General features: G+C 42.4%; 2 protein-coding genes across 3 annotated transcripts; both read left to right on the forward strand.

Moving 5' to 3' along the window:
* The first annotated feature begins 3,181 nt into the window (after positions 1-3,181).
* LOC102708539 (hexokinase-4, chloroplastic) lies at positions 3,182-7,691 on the forward strand. 2 transcript variants are annotated; one of them, XR_001550647.2, is made up of 10 exons: positions 3,182-3,597; positions 3,951-4,101; positions 4,205-4,387; positions 4,607-4,681; positions 4,806-4,961; positions 5,048-5,143; positions 5,348-5,478; positions 5,582-5,663; positions 5,748-6,221; positions 7,463-7,691. XR_001550647.2 is itself a non-coding variant. In XM_006657472.3 (9 exons), the coding sequence occupies exons 1-9, from the start codon at positions 3,299-3,301 to the stop codon at positions 6,078-6,080; spliced, it is 1,506 nt and encodes a 501-aa protein (XP_006657535.2). In that variant the 5' UTR covers positions 3,182-3,298; the 3' UTR covers positions 6,081-6,274. The 2 variants fall into 2 exon arrangements, 1 of the variants encoding a protein (XP_006657535.2); XM_006657472.3 differs by lacking the exon at positions 7,463-7,691 and having other exon boundaries at positions 5,748-6,274.
* Positions 7,692-10,060: 2,369 nt separating this feature from the next.
* LOC102717081 (disease resistance protein Pik-2-like) lies at positions 10,061-15,586 on the forward strand. Its single transcript, XM_040525856.1, has 2 exons — positions 10,061-10,923; positions 13,588-15,586. Exons 1-2 carry the CDS (start codon positions 10,061-10,063, stop codon positions 15,584-15,586), a joined length of 2,862 nt encoding a protein of 953 aa, XP_040381790.1.
* The last annotated feature ends 1,441 nt before the right edge of the window (positions 15,587-17,027 follow it).

Below are 17,027 nucleotides of genomic sequence, written 5' to 3' on the forward strand. Positions count from 1 at the left end.
GGCTGCAGTGGGCCGGAGGTTGCGGCCCATCTTGCTTGCCGATTCATTTCAGTCCACGTGCAGTGGGCCAAGTGGGCCTTCAGCCCTGGACGAGTCTTTCCTTGGGCCAGCATTGCTTTAAGTTATCTTTACTAGTGTAAAAAGAAAAAAGTCACTAGAGGTCCCTAAATTTGAAGACGAGTTTGTTTTCGTCCCTTAGCCGTAATACTAGAAATATGTACTCCTAAACTCATAAATCCGTTCAAAAATGGTCACTCGACAGCATTAACCTATTTTTTAACCTGTTTTGCTGACGTGGCATCCGATGGGACCATATGTCATGTTTTTTTTATTATTTTTTTACTCTCTCTTCTCCCTTCCTCTCCCCTCTCTCTCTCTTATTCCTCTCCACTCCAGAGCGCTGCCGGCGGGGGGGGGGGGGGACCGACGCGGGCGGCGACGACGTGCTGTGGCCGGCGCGGTGCTGGCGTGCAGAGGCCGGCGCGGGCGAGCGGCAGCCATGGCCGCCACGAGCTGGTCCGACCTGCCGTCAGAGCTCCTCGCGAAGATCGCTGGTGGCCTCGTTGAGCTTGGCGACATCGCGCGCTTCCGGTCGGTATGCTCCTCATGGCGCTCGACATCGACTATTAGCAAATTTGATTGTAGCTAGATGGTTTGTGCGGGCTGTAGCTAATACGGCAAGACACACAACAGGAAACAAGCAAAGAGATTTTGGTGCTGCGAAGCTGCAGCTTTTCTGAATGTTTCTTTCAACTATAAATTACGAAACAAACAACTAACTTCGTAGTGGATTCCCACTTGTGCGCGCGACGTCCGTTTGCCACATCGTGCCATATCCCACGATCCCTGACACAACACACACGACCCAACTCCATGCGAACATAGCGCACGTCAAACTTACGGCACGAACTGAAACATGTCGTGCTGACTCATGCAAAACAGAAAGAATGAAGAAAATCAGGAAAAACCTAACGAACTAGAGCAGCCAGACTTATCTAACTACGAGCTCCCCGCCGAAGCGCGCATCGCCGTGGCCGGCGACGAGCTGTTCTCGTCAAGTCCAAGTGGACCCGGCCGGCGACGAGCTCTTCCTTCTCGCGGTGGTCGGCGGCAGCGTTGACCCGGCCTGACACTGGTCGGCCGCCGGCACGAGGCACTGTGGGTGCATGTCCATCGTCGCGATGTACGCGCTCTCGCTCTGGTTCTCCAACTCCGCCTACGTCTACCTCTCCGTCTCCTTCATCCAGATGCTCAAGGCGCTCATGCCCGTCGCCGTATGAACTCTCGTCGTCGCCTTCCGCACTGACTCCTTCCGCCCTGCGCGCCCTAGCTCGTCGGTCGCCCGCCACCCGTCTGCAACCCGTCGACTGCAGCAGCCGCTCGTGACTACACGGGAGAGGAGAGAGAGCACGAAGAAGAGAGAAGAGGAAGGAGAGAAGAGCTTGCAGCTGACATATGACTTGCACGTGGGTCTCATATATTTACATTTTTCTTCTTAGGATGCCACGTGAACGAAACCATCTATAGATATAGTCCTTGGACTTAATCTGCATGGTTTGACACACTTGAGGGGCTAAGATTATTGATACTGGAGTTTAGGGATATCTTGCAGACTCAACGTAAAGTTAAGGGATGATATCTGAACTTATTCTCTATAAAAACCACCCTACTAAAGATTTAACAGAATTTATAAATTGATCCCTGATACATGCTGATATTATAAAACATCTCAATATTTAGTTTAAACAAGTGAATATCAATTTTTCTTAATAAGCAAACAAGTGATGTTAAAATATTTTATTTCACCCATACCAAAGCATGGGGCTTTTCGCTAGTTGTTTTGATTCTCTTCATCTGATTCTTAGGCTGCGTTCGGCGGTTTGTTTATTGACGAGCACGGAAAACATGGTAATAGATTAGTATATAATTAATTAATTATTAACTATAAAAGATTAGAAAAATAAATTAATCTGAATTTTAAAAGCAACTTTCTTATTAAAAAATTCGTTAAAAACAATCTGTATAGTAGTTCGGGGTACATGTGTGAAAAAAAGGGGAATTGAGGAAGGCAAACGAACAAGGCGTTATTAATAGGAAGTTGTCAGACCAGTGAAGCCCCATCACTAACTTGACAGATTATTTTTTTCTTTTTATTTTTTACCCTTTCAATCCATGCAAAACTGGTTTGCTGAGGGCATGAAATTAGTGATTTTTCTGTTCAAGTCTAATCATAATTCACACAGCTGTATGTGAATGGATGATGGGTTGGATTAGCAAGGGGATGGACAAGTGGTGTGGTTGTTTCCCAGCTTAATTAGCTGTCCATCTCCAATTCTCCATGTCATGTGTGATTAATCACATGCATGCCCACATGGATTGGTATCCACAACTTTTACAGTTGGTCATTTCAGTGCTTGCATCCACAAGATCTAGCCTGATCAACCAAGGTGCAAGTTGCATCGTCGCATCGATCCCAAATGTGATTAGATCTGAGAGCTTGGCATAGCGGAAAAATTACAAGAAAAAACCCCCTCATTAAAAGTTTCAATCGTTCCATGGATATGATCGCTGAAATTGTTGGTGGAGTTTTTTTTACTGTGTTTTCGGTTTTAAACCATAAAAACACATACATATACGTATAAAAGTTTTACTCATTTATATATATCGACTATAGTTTTATGGTTTCAAAATCTAGGTTAGAAAATACATTAAAAAAACTCCAGCATCAATTTCAATTGGTTGCGGTTGATAAGCCAACAAACAACTTGAATTATTAGTATAAAATTATAAATTGAAACCACGTCGCTCATATATAAAGTTGTTTTTAGTCTCACAGTGCTTCCGTTCTTAAATAATTGTCTCAATATGGTATTCATATTTAGCCTTTGATTTGTCGCAGTTTTTTAGCCTTTTGGCAACTTATTTTTTCTAAGAAAATTATAGATATTAAAAGTATGCTACTCCATTTGTTTTTTAATAGATAATGTCATTGATTTTTGTTTTGATTTGATTATAGTACCGCAAATTTTATTGGATTTACACTAGTAGGATGGGTAGGATGTTAACATCCAACACTAGTTTTCTAAAACGGAATGAGTATACATTTTTATTTCTTATAAAAGCTTAATCATTTTAGAATTTATTACCCTTCAAGAAAAATAAAAAAAGAAAAAGAAAAGAGAGGAGCATTAGCATTTCTTGCCACCTTGTTTGATCCCACCACCACACCACTTGATACGGTCCATCGATCACTCCCACCACCGGCGAGCAGCTCAGCTCAGCTCTGCTCCTCCTTGGCATGCCCGCCGCCGCCGCCGCGTTGCCGGTCCCGGCGACCCCCGTCGCGCAGGCGCAGCAGCAACGGCGGCCCGGGAGCCGCGGCGGCGCTGCTGCCGCCGTCGTCCGCTGCTCCGCGGTGGCCCCGGCGTCCGCGGCCACGCCCGTCCTGGCCGATCTGAGGCTGCGGTGCGCCGGCCCGCTCCCTGCGCTGCGGCGCTTGGCGGACGCCATGGCCGTCGAGATGCGCGCCGGGCTGGCCGCCGACGGCGCCGGCGAGCTCAAGATGATCCCCAGCCACGTCTACTCACTCCCCACTGGGTACCCAAGTTTTAAGTTTTAAGAGACAAAGTTGAACAAACACTTAACTCGCTCTAATTACTAATTAGCTAGCTGGTGTTGCTAATAATTGCATTAGCACTTCATAAAACTTATTTGTAAGTAGATCATATGGTAGTTTAATTGTTCAGCCGTATCTTTGTGTGATCTGAACTTCTGAACAGCAAGATATGGGGTTGGGAATTGATGAATTTTGCTGTATTGTACATGTTCAGAGTAGAGATTGATCAACTAGTATTATCTTTGCAACTTGAGCTCAGTTATCAATCTTCTATCTTTGCATTGATTTATTATTTATCTGATTAATTTTGTGCTTCTTAATTGCTGCGCGGAAGGAATGAGACAGGATTGTTTTATGCCCTGGACCTTGGGGGCACCAACTTTCGAGTGCTGAGGGTACAATTGGGAGGAAAAGATAAGCGCATTATAGACACCGAGTTTGAGCAAGTCTCGATCCCAAATGAAATAATGCATGGTACAACCGAGGTTTGCTAATTTTTCACAAGCTGTTTCTTCTGAGCTTATTCTCTCAGTATAGCTGCAGGGACATGTATTTCTGAATGTCTGACAACATGGTTGTGTCAAGCAGGATCTGTTTGATTTTATCGCTAGTGGCCTGTCGAGATTTGTTGCAACGGAGAGTGATAAGTTTCATTTGCCACAAGGGAGGAAGAGGGAGATAGGCTTCACATTCTCCTTTCCAGTGAATCAGACTTCTATTGATTCTGGCATTCTGATCAAGTGGACAAAAGGTTTTGCTGTCTCTGGAACTGTAAGACTATCTCATAATGCATTTTCTATACATAATAGTTTTCATAACTCTTTGACCCCATGATGCATGGCATTGTAGATTCTTATCTTGTTCAGTTATTCTCCTAGTTGGATATCCTGTAAATGCCATTTTCTATTTACTTACTTTCCAGATCATAGTTTATGGATTATCAAGTTAGTTTCTTTGTCATGTAACAGCCAAATATGTTGTTCTGGACAGGCTGGGAAAGATGTGGTTGCTTGTCTCAATGCTGCAATGGAAAGAAAGGGCCTTGATATGCGTGTCTCTGCCTTGGTAAGCAAAGCCAAAGCCTATAAGAGTACCATGGTTAGAGGCTACAATGTTTGGGAAAAGATATCCTCTTCATAGTACTATAGTAGTACATTTATAACCAATCTACTTTAATTCCATTTATCAGGTAAATGATACTGTGGGAGCCTTGGCTGGAGCACATTATTGGGATGATGACGTAATGGTTGCGGTGATTTTGGGCACTGGCACCAATGCGTGTTACATTCAACGAACTGAAGCTATCCCAAAGTTGCAACACCTTGTTCTTGGAACAGGAAACACGGTATGCCACAACAAACAAATTATTTGCTAATTATTATACACGAAAAGAGGTATGCAATTTTCTTAGTGGAAGTGTCTGCACTGCAGATTATTAACACTGAGTGGGGAGCCTTCTCAGATGGACTACCATTGACTGAATTTGACAGAGAAATGGATGATGAGAGCATAAATCCTGGTGAACAGGTGAAAAAGAATGCTTTCAATTTTCATTTTCTAAGATAAGCAGTAGGAAAATTTAACCAAGATCTAGCCACTCTTGACTCTGAGGGACATATTTCTTCTTTGATCTTGAAAAAAATGATGCATCTCTCTTCTTCAAAGACGACATTATCTTTCTAGTTTTTTTTTTAAAGTCTTCATGTTGTGGTGTTCTTGCAATATGGGCAGATATTTGAGAAGATGATTTCTGGGATGTATCTAGGTGAAATTGTCCGTAGGGTGTTGGTCAAGATGGCTGAAGTATCTGATCTCTTTGGCCATTCCTTCCCCAAGAAACTTGCTGAACCATTTGTTCTAAGGTCAGTTCTCATGCTCCAGCATGCAAAATCCAAATTATGCCCATACCAATATACCATCACAATTAAATTGAAGTATCATGCTAAGGTGAACTCCAAATTACAGGACACCTCACCTGTGTGCTATGCAGCAAGACAATTCTGACAATCTTGGAGAAGTTGAGTCCATCTTATGTGACGTCATCGGGGTAAGTTACTCCTCATGTATCAGTCACATGGGCATCTAGGTACCATCTGAACATGCAAATTTACCCCCAAAATCACATCCACAGGTCTCCCAAGCTTCTCTAGAGGCACGGAGAGTCGCCGTAGAGGTCGCCGACTGTATCATCAGAAGAGGAGGCCGGTTGGCTGGGGCCGGCATCGTAGGAATCCTTGAGAAGATGGAGAATGACTCCAAAGGGAAAATCTTTGGACGAAGAACGGCGGTCGCCATGGACGGCCGTCTATATGAGAACTACCCTCAGTACAGGAGATACATGAAGGAGGCTGTTGTTGAGCTACTGGGACCTGAGCTATCGAATCATATCGTGATCGAGCACACGAAAGACGGATCGGGGATCGGCGCGGCATTGTTGGCAGCTGCAAACTCAAAGTGTGTATGACGCCCAATTCTCTACACGGTGATCTCACTTGGTATAATTGTTGAGCTACATGGACCTGAACAATCGAAACTGATCTCAATTGATATCATGGTGGCCTCTTATATGAAGGATAGGAACACTAGGCCCCGTTTGTTCGCGCACGTAAGTTAACTTATTATCCTCGTTTTTCGCGCGCACGCTTCTCGAACTGCTAAACGGTGTATTTTTTATAAAAGTTTTTTTTATAGGAAAGTTGTTTTAAAAAATCATATTAATCTATTTTATATTTTTTTAATAATTAATAATTAATTAATCATGTACTAATCTATTACTACGTTTTTCGCGTAAGATAAGTTAACTTACCATTTCTCCAAACTAACGCGGCCGATGATGCTCTCTCCTAGTAGTATTACACTTGTACTATCGTATCTGTGGAGAAAACTCCAGATTTTTATTAGCTTGTATGTATAGATATTCATCAGCTTGTATGTATAAGGGCATGTAGCCTAGTGGTTGTAGTAACTTGAGTAACACCCAAGCTCCTAGGTTCAAAACTCCATAGGAGCATGAATTTCAGATTGGGTATTTAAGGGGCTAAGTTCGTAAATTTCCTAAAATAAAAAAATAGTTGTATATATCCGGAGTGGATATAGAGGCCGGGTAAAAAATATCCTTCTCAAAAAAAAATATGTATAGTTACAGTTTATCCTCAATTTTTGTGACACCTGCTGTTCCATTGCTCAGCTTAGCTGAACGCTACTCTTGTTTTGTAAATTTCTCCAAATAACTGGATGCATAAAGAATGGAGAGCCTCGTGTCTCCTTTCAATGCATACAGTTTCCATGCTATGATACTGTCATATAACTTCATCGATTTAGCGGCATTCAGGCATTGGCAAGAAATTTTTGAAAAAGAAACCTGTGACAAAAGCTAATTTTCACCTCATTTGCGTGTTTAAATTCCAGTGGCCTGAATTCTAACACCTGAGTTCAGAACAAAATCAAGTCTCCTTTTACTCTTCTTGGTTTCAAATCATCCGATAGACAAATTATTAGCAAGAAAAACTTGTATTAACGTGTATCTTCCTGCCCCTGCATTGCACTTAGATGAAACCTGCAACAAACACAAAAGTAGAATAAGAAAACAAAATCAAAAGAAGTCTTCGTGGACGATGCAAATGTAGTGGCCAAAAACAGGAGGAGGATATTGCGAAATGATAACATAAAGAAGGTCGTTCCAAGGAATGCACCTGCAAATAATCAAATGGTGGATTCAGAAAATACAAAAAGGATATTTCGAACTGTTTTGCTCAAAGGGGAAGTTGATGTTTGTTTTATTTTACACTAATTATATCATTTTCATGGTCTTTTTAACATGATAAGCTAACAAACCTTTTTATGCAGATCGTAGTGAAATCTATCATTGGAGATATTGGCGGCGACGTGTTTTGTTTGTTGGTAGATGAGTTAGCTGATGTTTCTGGGAAGGAATAGATGGCGGTGGTTTTGTGGTATGTTGACAAGTTTGGATTAATAAAAGACAAACTTATTGGTGCTGTTCATGTGAAAGAGACAACGGCGTCATGTCTTAAATCTAACATTATAAACTATTTGGTAAGTATGGACGGAGTAAAAAACAAATAGATGGATCTAGCAACAAGAGGTGCGAGTTTAATGGTTTAAGAGCTTTAACCATGAGAGAGAATAGCTCGGCATATTATATCCATTGCTTTGCCTATCAAGTGCAATTGGTTATTGTCACAATGGCTAAAAAGAATGACGATGCTAGTGACTTTTTTACATGATGTCACTATTGCTCATTGTTGCTAGAGCTTCTTGCAAAAGAAAGGATATCATTCGAGAAAGTCTGCAGGAAAGAGTAAGAAAAGCCCTAGGAAGTGGACAATTGAGCAGAGGAACCAGATTAAATCAAGAGCAGTCTCTCCATAGAGCTGGAGATACATGTTGGGGTTCTCATTATAAAGCCCTCAAGAGCCTAAATAATCTTTTTTTTTGTTATTCAAGTGCTCCAATATGTTGAAAAAGAAGGTCCAAATGGTGCAAAGAGACGTCAAGCTCATGTTCTTATGGACCATCTCAAAGATTTTGACTTTGTTTTTTCACTTGCACTTAATGTTGCTTTGTTTAGGACGTGTAAATTCTTTATCACTGTCATTGCAAAGAAAAAAAAAACAAATATATCCTAGAGGCCATGGTAGAGGTGAAGTTAACTAAGCAAAAATATCAGCAAATTAGAGACAACGGTTGGGATTCTCTATTGGAGACCATATATACTTATTTTGTTAAGAACATGGAATTCCCAAGTTGGATATGGATAAAAACTATATCTATCGGCATAAACCAAGACACAAGAGTAACCGCACCAACTATCAACACTACAGATATGATTGCTTGAATCCAATTATTGACTTGCAGCTTACAGAGTTTAGTGATCGTTTCAGCGAGATAAATTCTAAATTGCTCACCAACATCATTACGTTTGATCCCAAGAATTCTTTTGATTCTTTCAATGCTGAGAGCTTAATAGAGTTGGCTAAGTCATACCCTAATAATTTTGATTCAACACAATTGAAGGATCTAGCTTGATCGTGAGCTCAATTTTTATATTGACAAATGTACGAGTTGATTAAAGATTTGCCAATTTAAAGAGTATTCTGAGCTTGCTAAACTGATGGCGGATGCAAGAAAACATCTTGCTTTTTCTTTAGTATATCAACTCCTTAAGGTAGTACTAGTTCTTCTTATCGCCACTGCATCGGTGGAGAGATGCTTTTCAGCAATGAAAATTATCAAAAAAATACTACAGAATCGTATTAGTGATCGGTTTATGAATTATTGTGCCATGTGTTTCGTGGAACTGGAATTGCTAGCTATAATTCCAAATGATGATGTGGTTATTCGCTTTCACAAGATGGAGGATCGTAGCAGTAGACAAGATTTGTAATGTGCAGTAAGAGGTAACCGACACGACAACACCACTTTTATTTTATTATAATATGTCATTGTTTATTTTATTTTATGTAGGGCTTTATATCATAACAAGCTATATAAGTCTATTAAAACATTACTTAAAAGACATGTACTTAAGACATGTCTTAGCATGCATCCAGGAGTACGTGGAAGGCGTGAGTGTGATATGTGTACAAGAGTGCTTGCCCACGTTCTACTTGTACTTGCAGTACTTGCAGGTGAAAAAAAGTATTACCTCTGTTTTATAATGCAAGATGTTTGACTGCAAGATGTTTGACTTTTTTAGTTGCAATATTTGACCATTCGTCTTATTCAAAAATTTAGTATAAATATAAAAATAATAAGTCGTTTTTTGATAATAAAGTAAATCACAAGCAAATAAACGATGTTTCTATAATTTTTTGAATAAGACAAATAATCAAACATTACAAGAAAAAATCATATATGTTACATTATAAAATTGAGGGAGTAACTCCGTGAGATTAGATCACAAGAATCATTTGGTTAGCAGAAACAATATACAAGTTGCTGTATTAATAAGGTAAAGCGTTCGCTGGTTGTTGAACGTCGGAGTCTGCCCTTGATGGGATATAAAATTCCAAAAATAAGTTACGAACACGCTGTCAGAGTTCGTGTGTATATATATATATACGCGCTTAGTAGTTAAACCACTTGTCTTAGTTCATCGCCGCATCTTTTCGATCTTGTTTATACTTAAGGCAAAATTTAAAATTAGAGTAGATTTTAGATTTTTTATATCAAAGTTTATTTTTTACCTTTTGCTTTCAGATCATTAAAAATATGTATATAATAGTTTTATACATAAATTATTTTTTCGTTTATAAATAAACCGTTTCATTTTTTTATAAAAAAACCAAACAATCATCTCACGATCCAATTAGCATAAACAAATCCTCTAAATTTGTCACCCCAAGCAGGTTACGCCAATGCGGAAATTAACCTCCTTGCTAAGCTAAGCTCGTTTGACTTGCGGCGCCCGTGGGTGGAGGGATGGAGAGCGCGGTGGCGAGCCACGGGGATGGCCTTGTGGCGAAGCTTGCGCAGCTGGTGTGCGAGGAGTTCCGGCTACTCAGCGGCGTCTGCGGCGAGGTCGGCCACCTGAGGGACGAGGTGGCCGTCATGAACGCCGCCCTCCGCCGGTTCTCCGAGGCCGACGAGAGCGCCGTGGACCACTTCGTCCGGGAGTGGATGAACCAGGTGCGAGAGCTCGCCTACGACGCCGAGGACTGCATCGACGTCTTCTTGCTCCGCATCAGCTACAGCCCGCCACGGGCCGCCGCCGGTGCGTTCGGCCGCGCCTGGCGCCGGCTTGTCACAGCCTGGCCGCGGCGCCGCCTCGCCGTCGACATCAGGAAGCTCCGCGCCCGTGCGCGCGCCGTCAGCGAACGCCGCGCGCGTTACGGCATCGACGGCCAGGCGCTGCCCCGCGCCGTGTGGTTCGTGCCGGATCACGCGACGGTGCCTCCCTCCTGCACCGTGCGAGGCCAGCAGCAGCTAGTCGGCATCGACGACCTGGTGCGACGGCTGTCCGCCGCCGTCCTGGCGAAGTCGCCGGACAAGCTGACGAGTGACAATCTGCCCGACGCGAGTCTCAAGGTGTTCTCCGTCGTTGGGTTCGCCGGGCTCGGGAAGACGACGCTTGCCATGGAGGTTTGCCGAAGCCTGGAGGAGGGTTTCGACTGCCAGGCAATCGTGTCGGTGTCTCAGGCGTTCAACGCCGGCAAGGACCTCGGTGGACTGCTCAAGCAGCTGCTTAGGAAGGTCGTGAGGGTTGCAAGTGATCATAGTCAAGACGACGGGGACGACGTGGACGAGCTGGCGACGACGCTTGGACAGCTTCTCCATGGCAAGAGGTATGCGCTCGTTCCTCGCTCAAGCGCTATGCCTTTACCTTGAGGTTATCATCCAAGGGTTCTAAGGCCGTGTTCGGGGTAAGTTAATTTATTTGGCGCGAAAAACGTAATAATAGATAAGTACATGATTAATTAGCTATTAGTTATAAAAAAATTCAAAAATAGATTAATATGATTTTTTAAGCAATTTTCCTATAGAAAATTTTCGCAAAATACACCGTTTAGACGCGTTTAGCAGTTTGGGAAGCGTGCACGTGAAAAACGAGAAAATCTTGGGTTAGTGAAGGGGGGAACGAACGGGGCCTAAATGCCTTTCTACCTTCAGATAAGAAAAACTATGAAAAAAAATTGAACTAACTAGTTATCCTTCAGTTTTGCTTTTATGAGTTACATTAATATATGATAAGTACATCTCTAAAAGGTGTCTACTAGCAAGAAGTTATACGAATATTTCCCTTTAATTTCCTTATCCTACTCTTGTTGTCTTGCACAATCAATCCTGCACATGAATATTTTTCATTCGCACAAACTGAATCAAAGAGATGGAGAGAGGGGAGCTACATGCTATTAGAGGAAGAGGAGTGGTGTTGCTCTTGCTTAGGGGACACTGGGGGGCAGTCGTCGTCGCCGGGGAGTAGCCACTGCTGTTGTAGCATGCGTCAGGCAGAGCCGCTATCGCCGCTGTAGGATGGCAGAGGTGCAGACCCACCCCCGCCGCTGCCATAGGCAGAGGTGTAGAGCCACCCCCACCGCTGCCTACACAGCATTCGATGCCATTGTTGCTTATCAGCTGCCGCCGCCGTCGTCGCGCAATAGTAGTCACCGTCACTGAGAGAGACAGGGTAGAGATGCGAGAGAGAGAGAGAGTCGAGAGACTGCGTTGGGTACTCAGGTTAGCGAGGATTAGGGCGGCGAGATGGGATTATGGGCCTCAGACAGTCAGGTGGCCGAATTTCTAACCCGTGGTCACGATTTAGGGCACGTACAACAGTTTAGACGGATGATGTTACTATATCTTATACAGATAGTAGAAGATAACTTGTACAATAGTTTAGACAACTATTGTCTTTTTTATTATCTACAAGATAGTTAAAATATTTATTTATCTGTAACCAATTAAGAATCCATATGACATAGCAAGCACTGGAGCTGTCCACCCACCTAGGAGCACGAGCAACATCCGTAGACGAGCCAAACGACAGCAAGACTGCATGCTTTTATTAAATTAGTGTTACGTCAGCTTTTCTAGGCTTAATCAACGGCTTAGGCTGGGCGTTGTGCATGCCCTTAGCAGACACGAAATCGAACCCATTTATCAGCTATAGCCCGCTAAGTGTAGCTAATAGTGTTTGAGAATTCTTAGCTGCAAAATCACAATATCCTAGTGTTGGTTCCTCAAATCCGCTATAGCCTACTATTTAGAACACTGTTTATGATCCTGTTACCACACAAGATCTTATTATAATCCTGGCCATGGATAGAGCCTCTCGTGTCCACCAAGCTCCAGAGTGCGTCCCCTCCTTAAGCTCTAGACCTTATTATAACACTGATGCTGCACTCTCGGTGCTAGAGTGCTAGTTGTAACTAGGACCGTTTTCGGCAAAGTAGGTAAGTTAACTTACTTCCCTCGTTTTTCGCGTGCACATAACGGTGTATATTTTACAAAAAATTTCTATAGGAAAGTTGTTTTAAATAATCATATTAATCTATTTCATATTTTTTTAATAATTAATAATTAATTAATTATGTACTAATCTATTACTCTGTTTTTCGCGCCGACTAAGTTAACTTAGCGCCATCCCCCGAACGACGGCCTAGGAACTGGTATTAATGACTTGCGGCCACATGAGCACCGGTTCTAGTAACAGCAAATGATATGTACAAACCTGCACTGTTTGTCATTTGATTGAATTTTTCTTAGCTGTCAATCATCTGAATTAATGAAACACAATATCTAAACCTGAGCGGTATTAAAAAAATTAAATTTATATAGATGCACTATAACTTTTATTATTTCATATCTTGCATCGATCATAAATTTTATAAAACCACATGTATTATGGGCCAAATTTTAAAAAACCACATCTTTCTTTTTTAGCAATTTTACCATCATTAAGAAGGTACCAGGAGGTACTAATATTTTCTATGTAAAATTTAGTACCTTCTAGTATCTAAGGTATCGAGAGATACCAAATTTTACATAGAAAACAGTGATACCTTCTATTAACTTTTCAAGGATGGAAAAAATGCTCTTCTTTTTTTATTTGATATAAAATTTTAATAGGGTCTTCGTAAAGCCTCCCATGGCTTTAACAAAGGTAGCAGGAGCTTTTGACCCCACCGCTCCCATGCTAGATCTGTCCATGCCGAAAGCCAACGTGTCCATTTGTCTTGCAATGAATAAAGAATCTGGCTTCAACCATTTTTTTTAAAAAAAAGAAGTTATACCTACTTTTGTGTATTTTTCTGATACCAAGCAAAAAAAAAGTTGAGTGAAAAAAACTTATGTAGTAATATAGTTTACTGCAGTAAATAAAAAACAAGACACTAAGTAAAGTTACTAATGTATTCTAGAGTTGCATTTTTCAGATTAAAACCTTAGTTGGTTGGACAAACAAGTAAAAATACAGATGACTGATGAACAGGAAAAAATGATTTAATCAGGTACCTCATTGTGATTGACGATGTATGGTCCATAGCAGCATGGGAAGCGATACAAACAGTACTGCCAGACAACAAGTGCAGCAGTAGAATCATTGTGACCACTCGCATGGAGCATGTTGCCAGGGCATGCAGCTCAGCCAGCCTTGAGGAAGACTACTACATCCATCGAATCAAGCCCCTCCGATTCGAGGACGCCAAGAAGTTGTTCACCGACACAGTGTTTGGCCATCAACAAGATTGCCCAGAGCATTTGGTAGAAACAATGCAAAGGATACTAACAAGATGCTGTGGACTACCGTTGGCTATTGTCTGCATCGGCAGACTTATGGCAGGCTACAGGTCACCGGGGGGAGCAGAGATGTGGACAAGAATCTCCAACTCGATTGGCTCCCAGATGCAGAACAACCCTACCCTTGAAGGGATGAGGCAGATCATAACACTCAGCTACAACCACCTGCCCCATCATCTCAGGGCCTGCATGATGTACCTCAGCATCTTCCCTGAAGATTACGCCATCGGCAAGAACAGGTTGCTGTACAGATGGATCGCTGAAGGCTTGGTCTTCGAGCAGCGAGGCCTGACACTCATGGAGGTCGCAGAGGCCTACTTCGACGAGCTGGTGAGCAGGAGTATGATCCAGCCACCGCACGTCGAACCCTACGGGAAGGCACCCAAGTGTCGAGTGCACGACGCTATGCTCGATGTTGCCGTGTCGAAGGCCCTAGAATCCAACTTTGTCAGCTTCTTGGTAGGAGATGGCACTTCGTATGGCGGCACTGTTCGTCGTCTGTCCATCCAGAGCGATGACATAATAGCGTCTGACAATATGGACAGCACAGATTTCAGCCATGTCCGGTCACTGACCACATTCCGTCCTAAAGGCAACCGAAAGCTGCTGGATAAACTCGCCGAGTTCAGCCTCCTGAGGGTGCTCGACCTGCAGGGTTGCAAGGACTTGCAGAACCACCACATGAAGCACGTTTGCCGGTTGTTCCTGCTCAGGTTCTTGGGCCTGAATGGAACCGACATCACAGAACTCCCTGCCCAGATAAACAGGCTGCAGCATCTGCAGACACTGTGGCTGTACGAAACACTGCTCCACAAGGTCCCAGAATCACTGGTCGATCTAGAAAAGCTCGAGCGTGTGGGCTTCACGAACAGGCATGACCAGAGAATCCTTTTAAGGCTACCTCGTGACATCAGCAAGATGAAGGCGCTGCAACGGATATACAGCTTCGAGCTCCGTGAGGGCGACGCTGGACTCGCCCAGGAGATCGGGGACCTTGCACAGTCGTTGCGAGTTCTCGGCGTCATCCTCAGCTGCAAGAATTGCTCCAGGGCGCAGGTTCTCGCCAACCTTGCCGGATCCATAGGCAGGTGCTCCTCCCTCCATGAGCTGTTTCTGGATGACATGCAGTTTGATGCGAACAACATGAATTTTCTCCTCGACATGGCCCCCATCGCGTCGCCCAGGTTCCTCCGAGTGCTCTACATCCGTGGCACCATCGACAGAATCCCGGGCTGGGTGAAGTCGCTAGCTCACCTCGTGCTGGTAGAGCTATGGTGGGTGAACCTTCCCAGCGACGAGATCTATGGCGTCCTGCACGTGCTGCCCAGCCTGTCGAAGATCATCTTGGGCAGGAGATGCTGCAGCGACGACAGGCTGGTGGCGAGCAGCGCCTTCAGGTTCCCGCTGCTCAAAGAGCTCTTCTTCTTGCTTGCTGGCAAAGGAGGTATTACACCACGAGTTCTCGGGTTCGAGGAAGGTGCCATGGCAAAGCTCGAGACCTTGGTCATGGATTTCCATGGCGAGGAAAGGATTAATCTTGATGGCGTCGAGCACCTGAAGAGCCTGAGGGAGGTGCGGCTCTATGGCTGGAAGAACTACAGTGCGCAGCGTGACGTAGCGGACCAGCTGAAGGCTGAGAGCTTGAGTCGCCATAGGTCGGATAAGTTCAAAGTTATACTGACATACAGTGATCTGCTGTCCAAACTGTAATTAACCCTGTGTATTTAATTTTCTTTTGTATTATTTCTAATTTGCTCCCCAGTTCGTTTGCTTGGTCAAATCGCATGGCTGTCCCGATTCGGCCATGCACGTTTTGTGCTCGAGGCACATGGAAAGTCCACACCGGAGCAAGTTGAATGTCGGGACGGCCGTGTATCCAGGATTTATAGTACGGGTGGTCTCACTTACATATTTTTAAAATATCATTTCCTCTGTTCCATGTTAGAGTATAATAGTAGGCTGTAAGCTAGCTAAATGTTTACGTGGAGCAGAGAGGTGAGGAGAAGGAGTAATGGACTGTAATTTTATAGCCAACTTGGATACAGGAACCAAGAAATAATACGAGAGAGACATGTGGATCATGCATTAATGATAAATGATAAAGAACTAACTACTATATGGACGTGCTAAGAGAAGACTATAAAAAGTTTTATAGCCAACTTGTTGGCTATATTATTAGCCTTGCTATTATAATATATTCTAGTCTAACGTAGATTCATATGTATGATAATGAATCTGAACACATATACAAAACATATACATTGATAAATAAATGAATCTAGATAAACTCAGAAAATTTTATAATATGGAACGGATGGAGTACAAATTAATATAATATGCAATAATAATAATTAATAGAAATATAAAATTGATCCATAGAGTATCAATTTGCATAGGTTAATAAATGATGTTTTTTCTCTCTCTCTTCACATAATCGCATGAGCTATTTTTCTTTTCACTTGCATATGCAATATTTTGCACAGATGAATGACTTAAATCTGCCCATAAAATAATGTGGCCACACTAGCTAGCTTGCCCCATGGATAGATCTAGATATTTATGTAGGCCGACAACTTAATTCTCAATTCATGGTTGCGTTCTTTTTAACAGATTTTTTTTGTTTGACTTTGCATGGATGTTTCTTGAACTATTAAAAGTTATACAGTATTTTTGCAAAACATTTTTATATAAAAGTTAATCATCTCATATTCCTAAGTAGATTTTTAATTATATACTAGTTAGTTTTGTTATTTAGATTATGAAATAGCTATAAAAAATCAGATAATCATTCATCTTCGTCTAACAAAATAACGCTACTACACACCACATGCGACAATAATGTTTGGAAGTTTAAAAAAAATCATTTGATGTCCGCTTGAGGTGAACACGATATCACAGTAATACTTACTATATGTCCTTCAATTTGGTTATGTTACATGATATTTAACCTCACTTCTTACCGATCATGGCATTGTTGAGTGTCCATATATATATATATATATATATAAAGTAACAGAAAAAATAGGCACCTCGTTCGTTCTCATGTGCTAGAAAATCCCATATTAATCGAAGGAAACAGGAAAAATAGAAAAGATATATATATTTTTTAATTCAATTGGACAAGAACCAGGGTTTAGATAATTTTATTCCA

Source organism: Oryza brachyantha, chromosome 7, assembly GCF_000231095.2.
Source record: "Oryza brachyantha chromosome 7, ObraRS2, whole genome shotgun sequence".
In the NCBI taxonomy this organism is placed as follows: domain Eukaryota; kingdom Viridiplantae; phylum Streptophyta; class Magnoliopsida; order Poales; family Poaceae; genus Oryza; species Oryza brachyantha.

What these genes read in the sequence shown, in the direction of transcription:
- LOC102717081 (XM_040525856.1), top strand. Translation starts at nt 10,061, where the DNA reads ATGGAGAGCGCGGTGGCGAGCCACGGGGATGGCCTTGTGGCGAAGCTT. An exon ending in CAGCTTCTCCATGGCAAGAG is followed by an intron (nt 10,924 to 13,587) that starts GTATGCGCTCGT and finishes TGATTTAATCAG; the next exon opens with GTACCTCATTGTGATTGACG.
- LOC102708539 (XM_006657472.3), top strand. Translation starts at nt 3,299, where the DNA reads ATGCCCGCCGCCGCCGCCGCGTTGCCGGTCCCGGCGACCCCCGTCGCG. An exon ending in GTCTACTCACTCCCCACTGG is followed by an intron (nt 3,598 to 3,950) that starts GTACCCAAGTTT and finishes GCTGCGCGGAAG; the next exon opens with GAATGAGACAGGATTGTTTT. An exon ending in TAATGCATGGTACAACCGAG is followed by an intron (nt 4,102 to 4,204) that starts GTTTGCTAATTT and finishes TGTGTCAAGCAG; the next exon opens with GATCTGTTTGATTTTATCGC.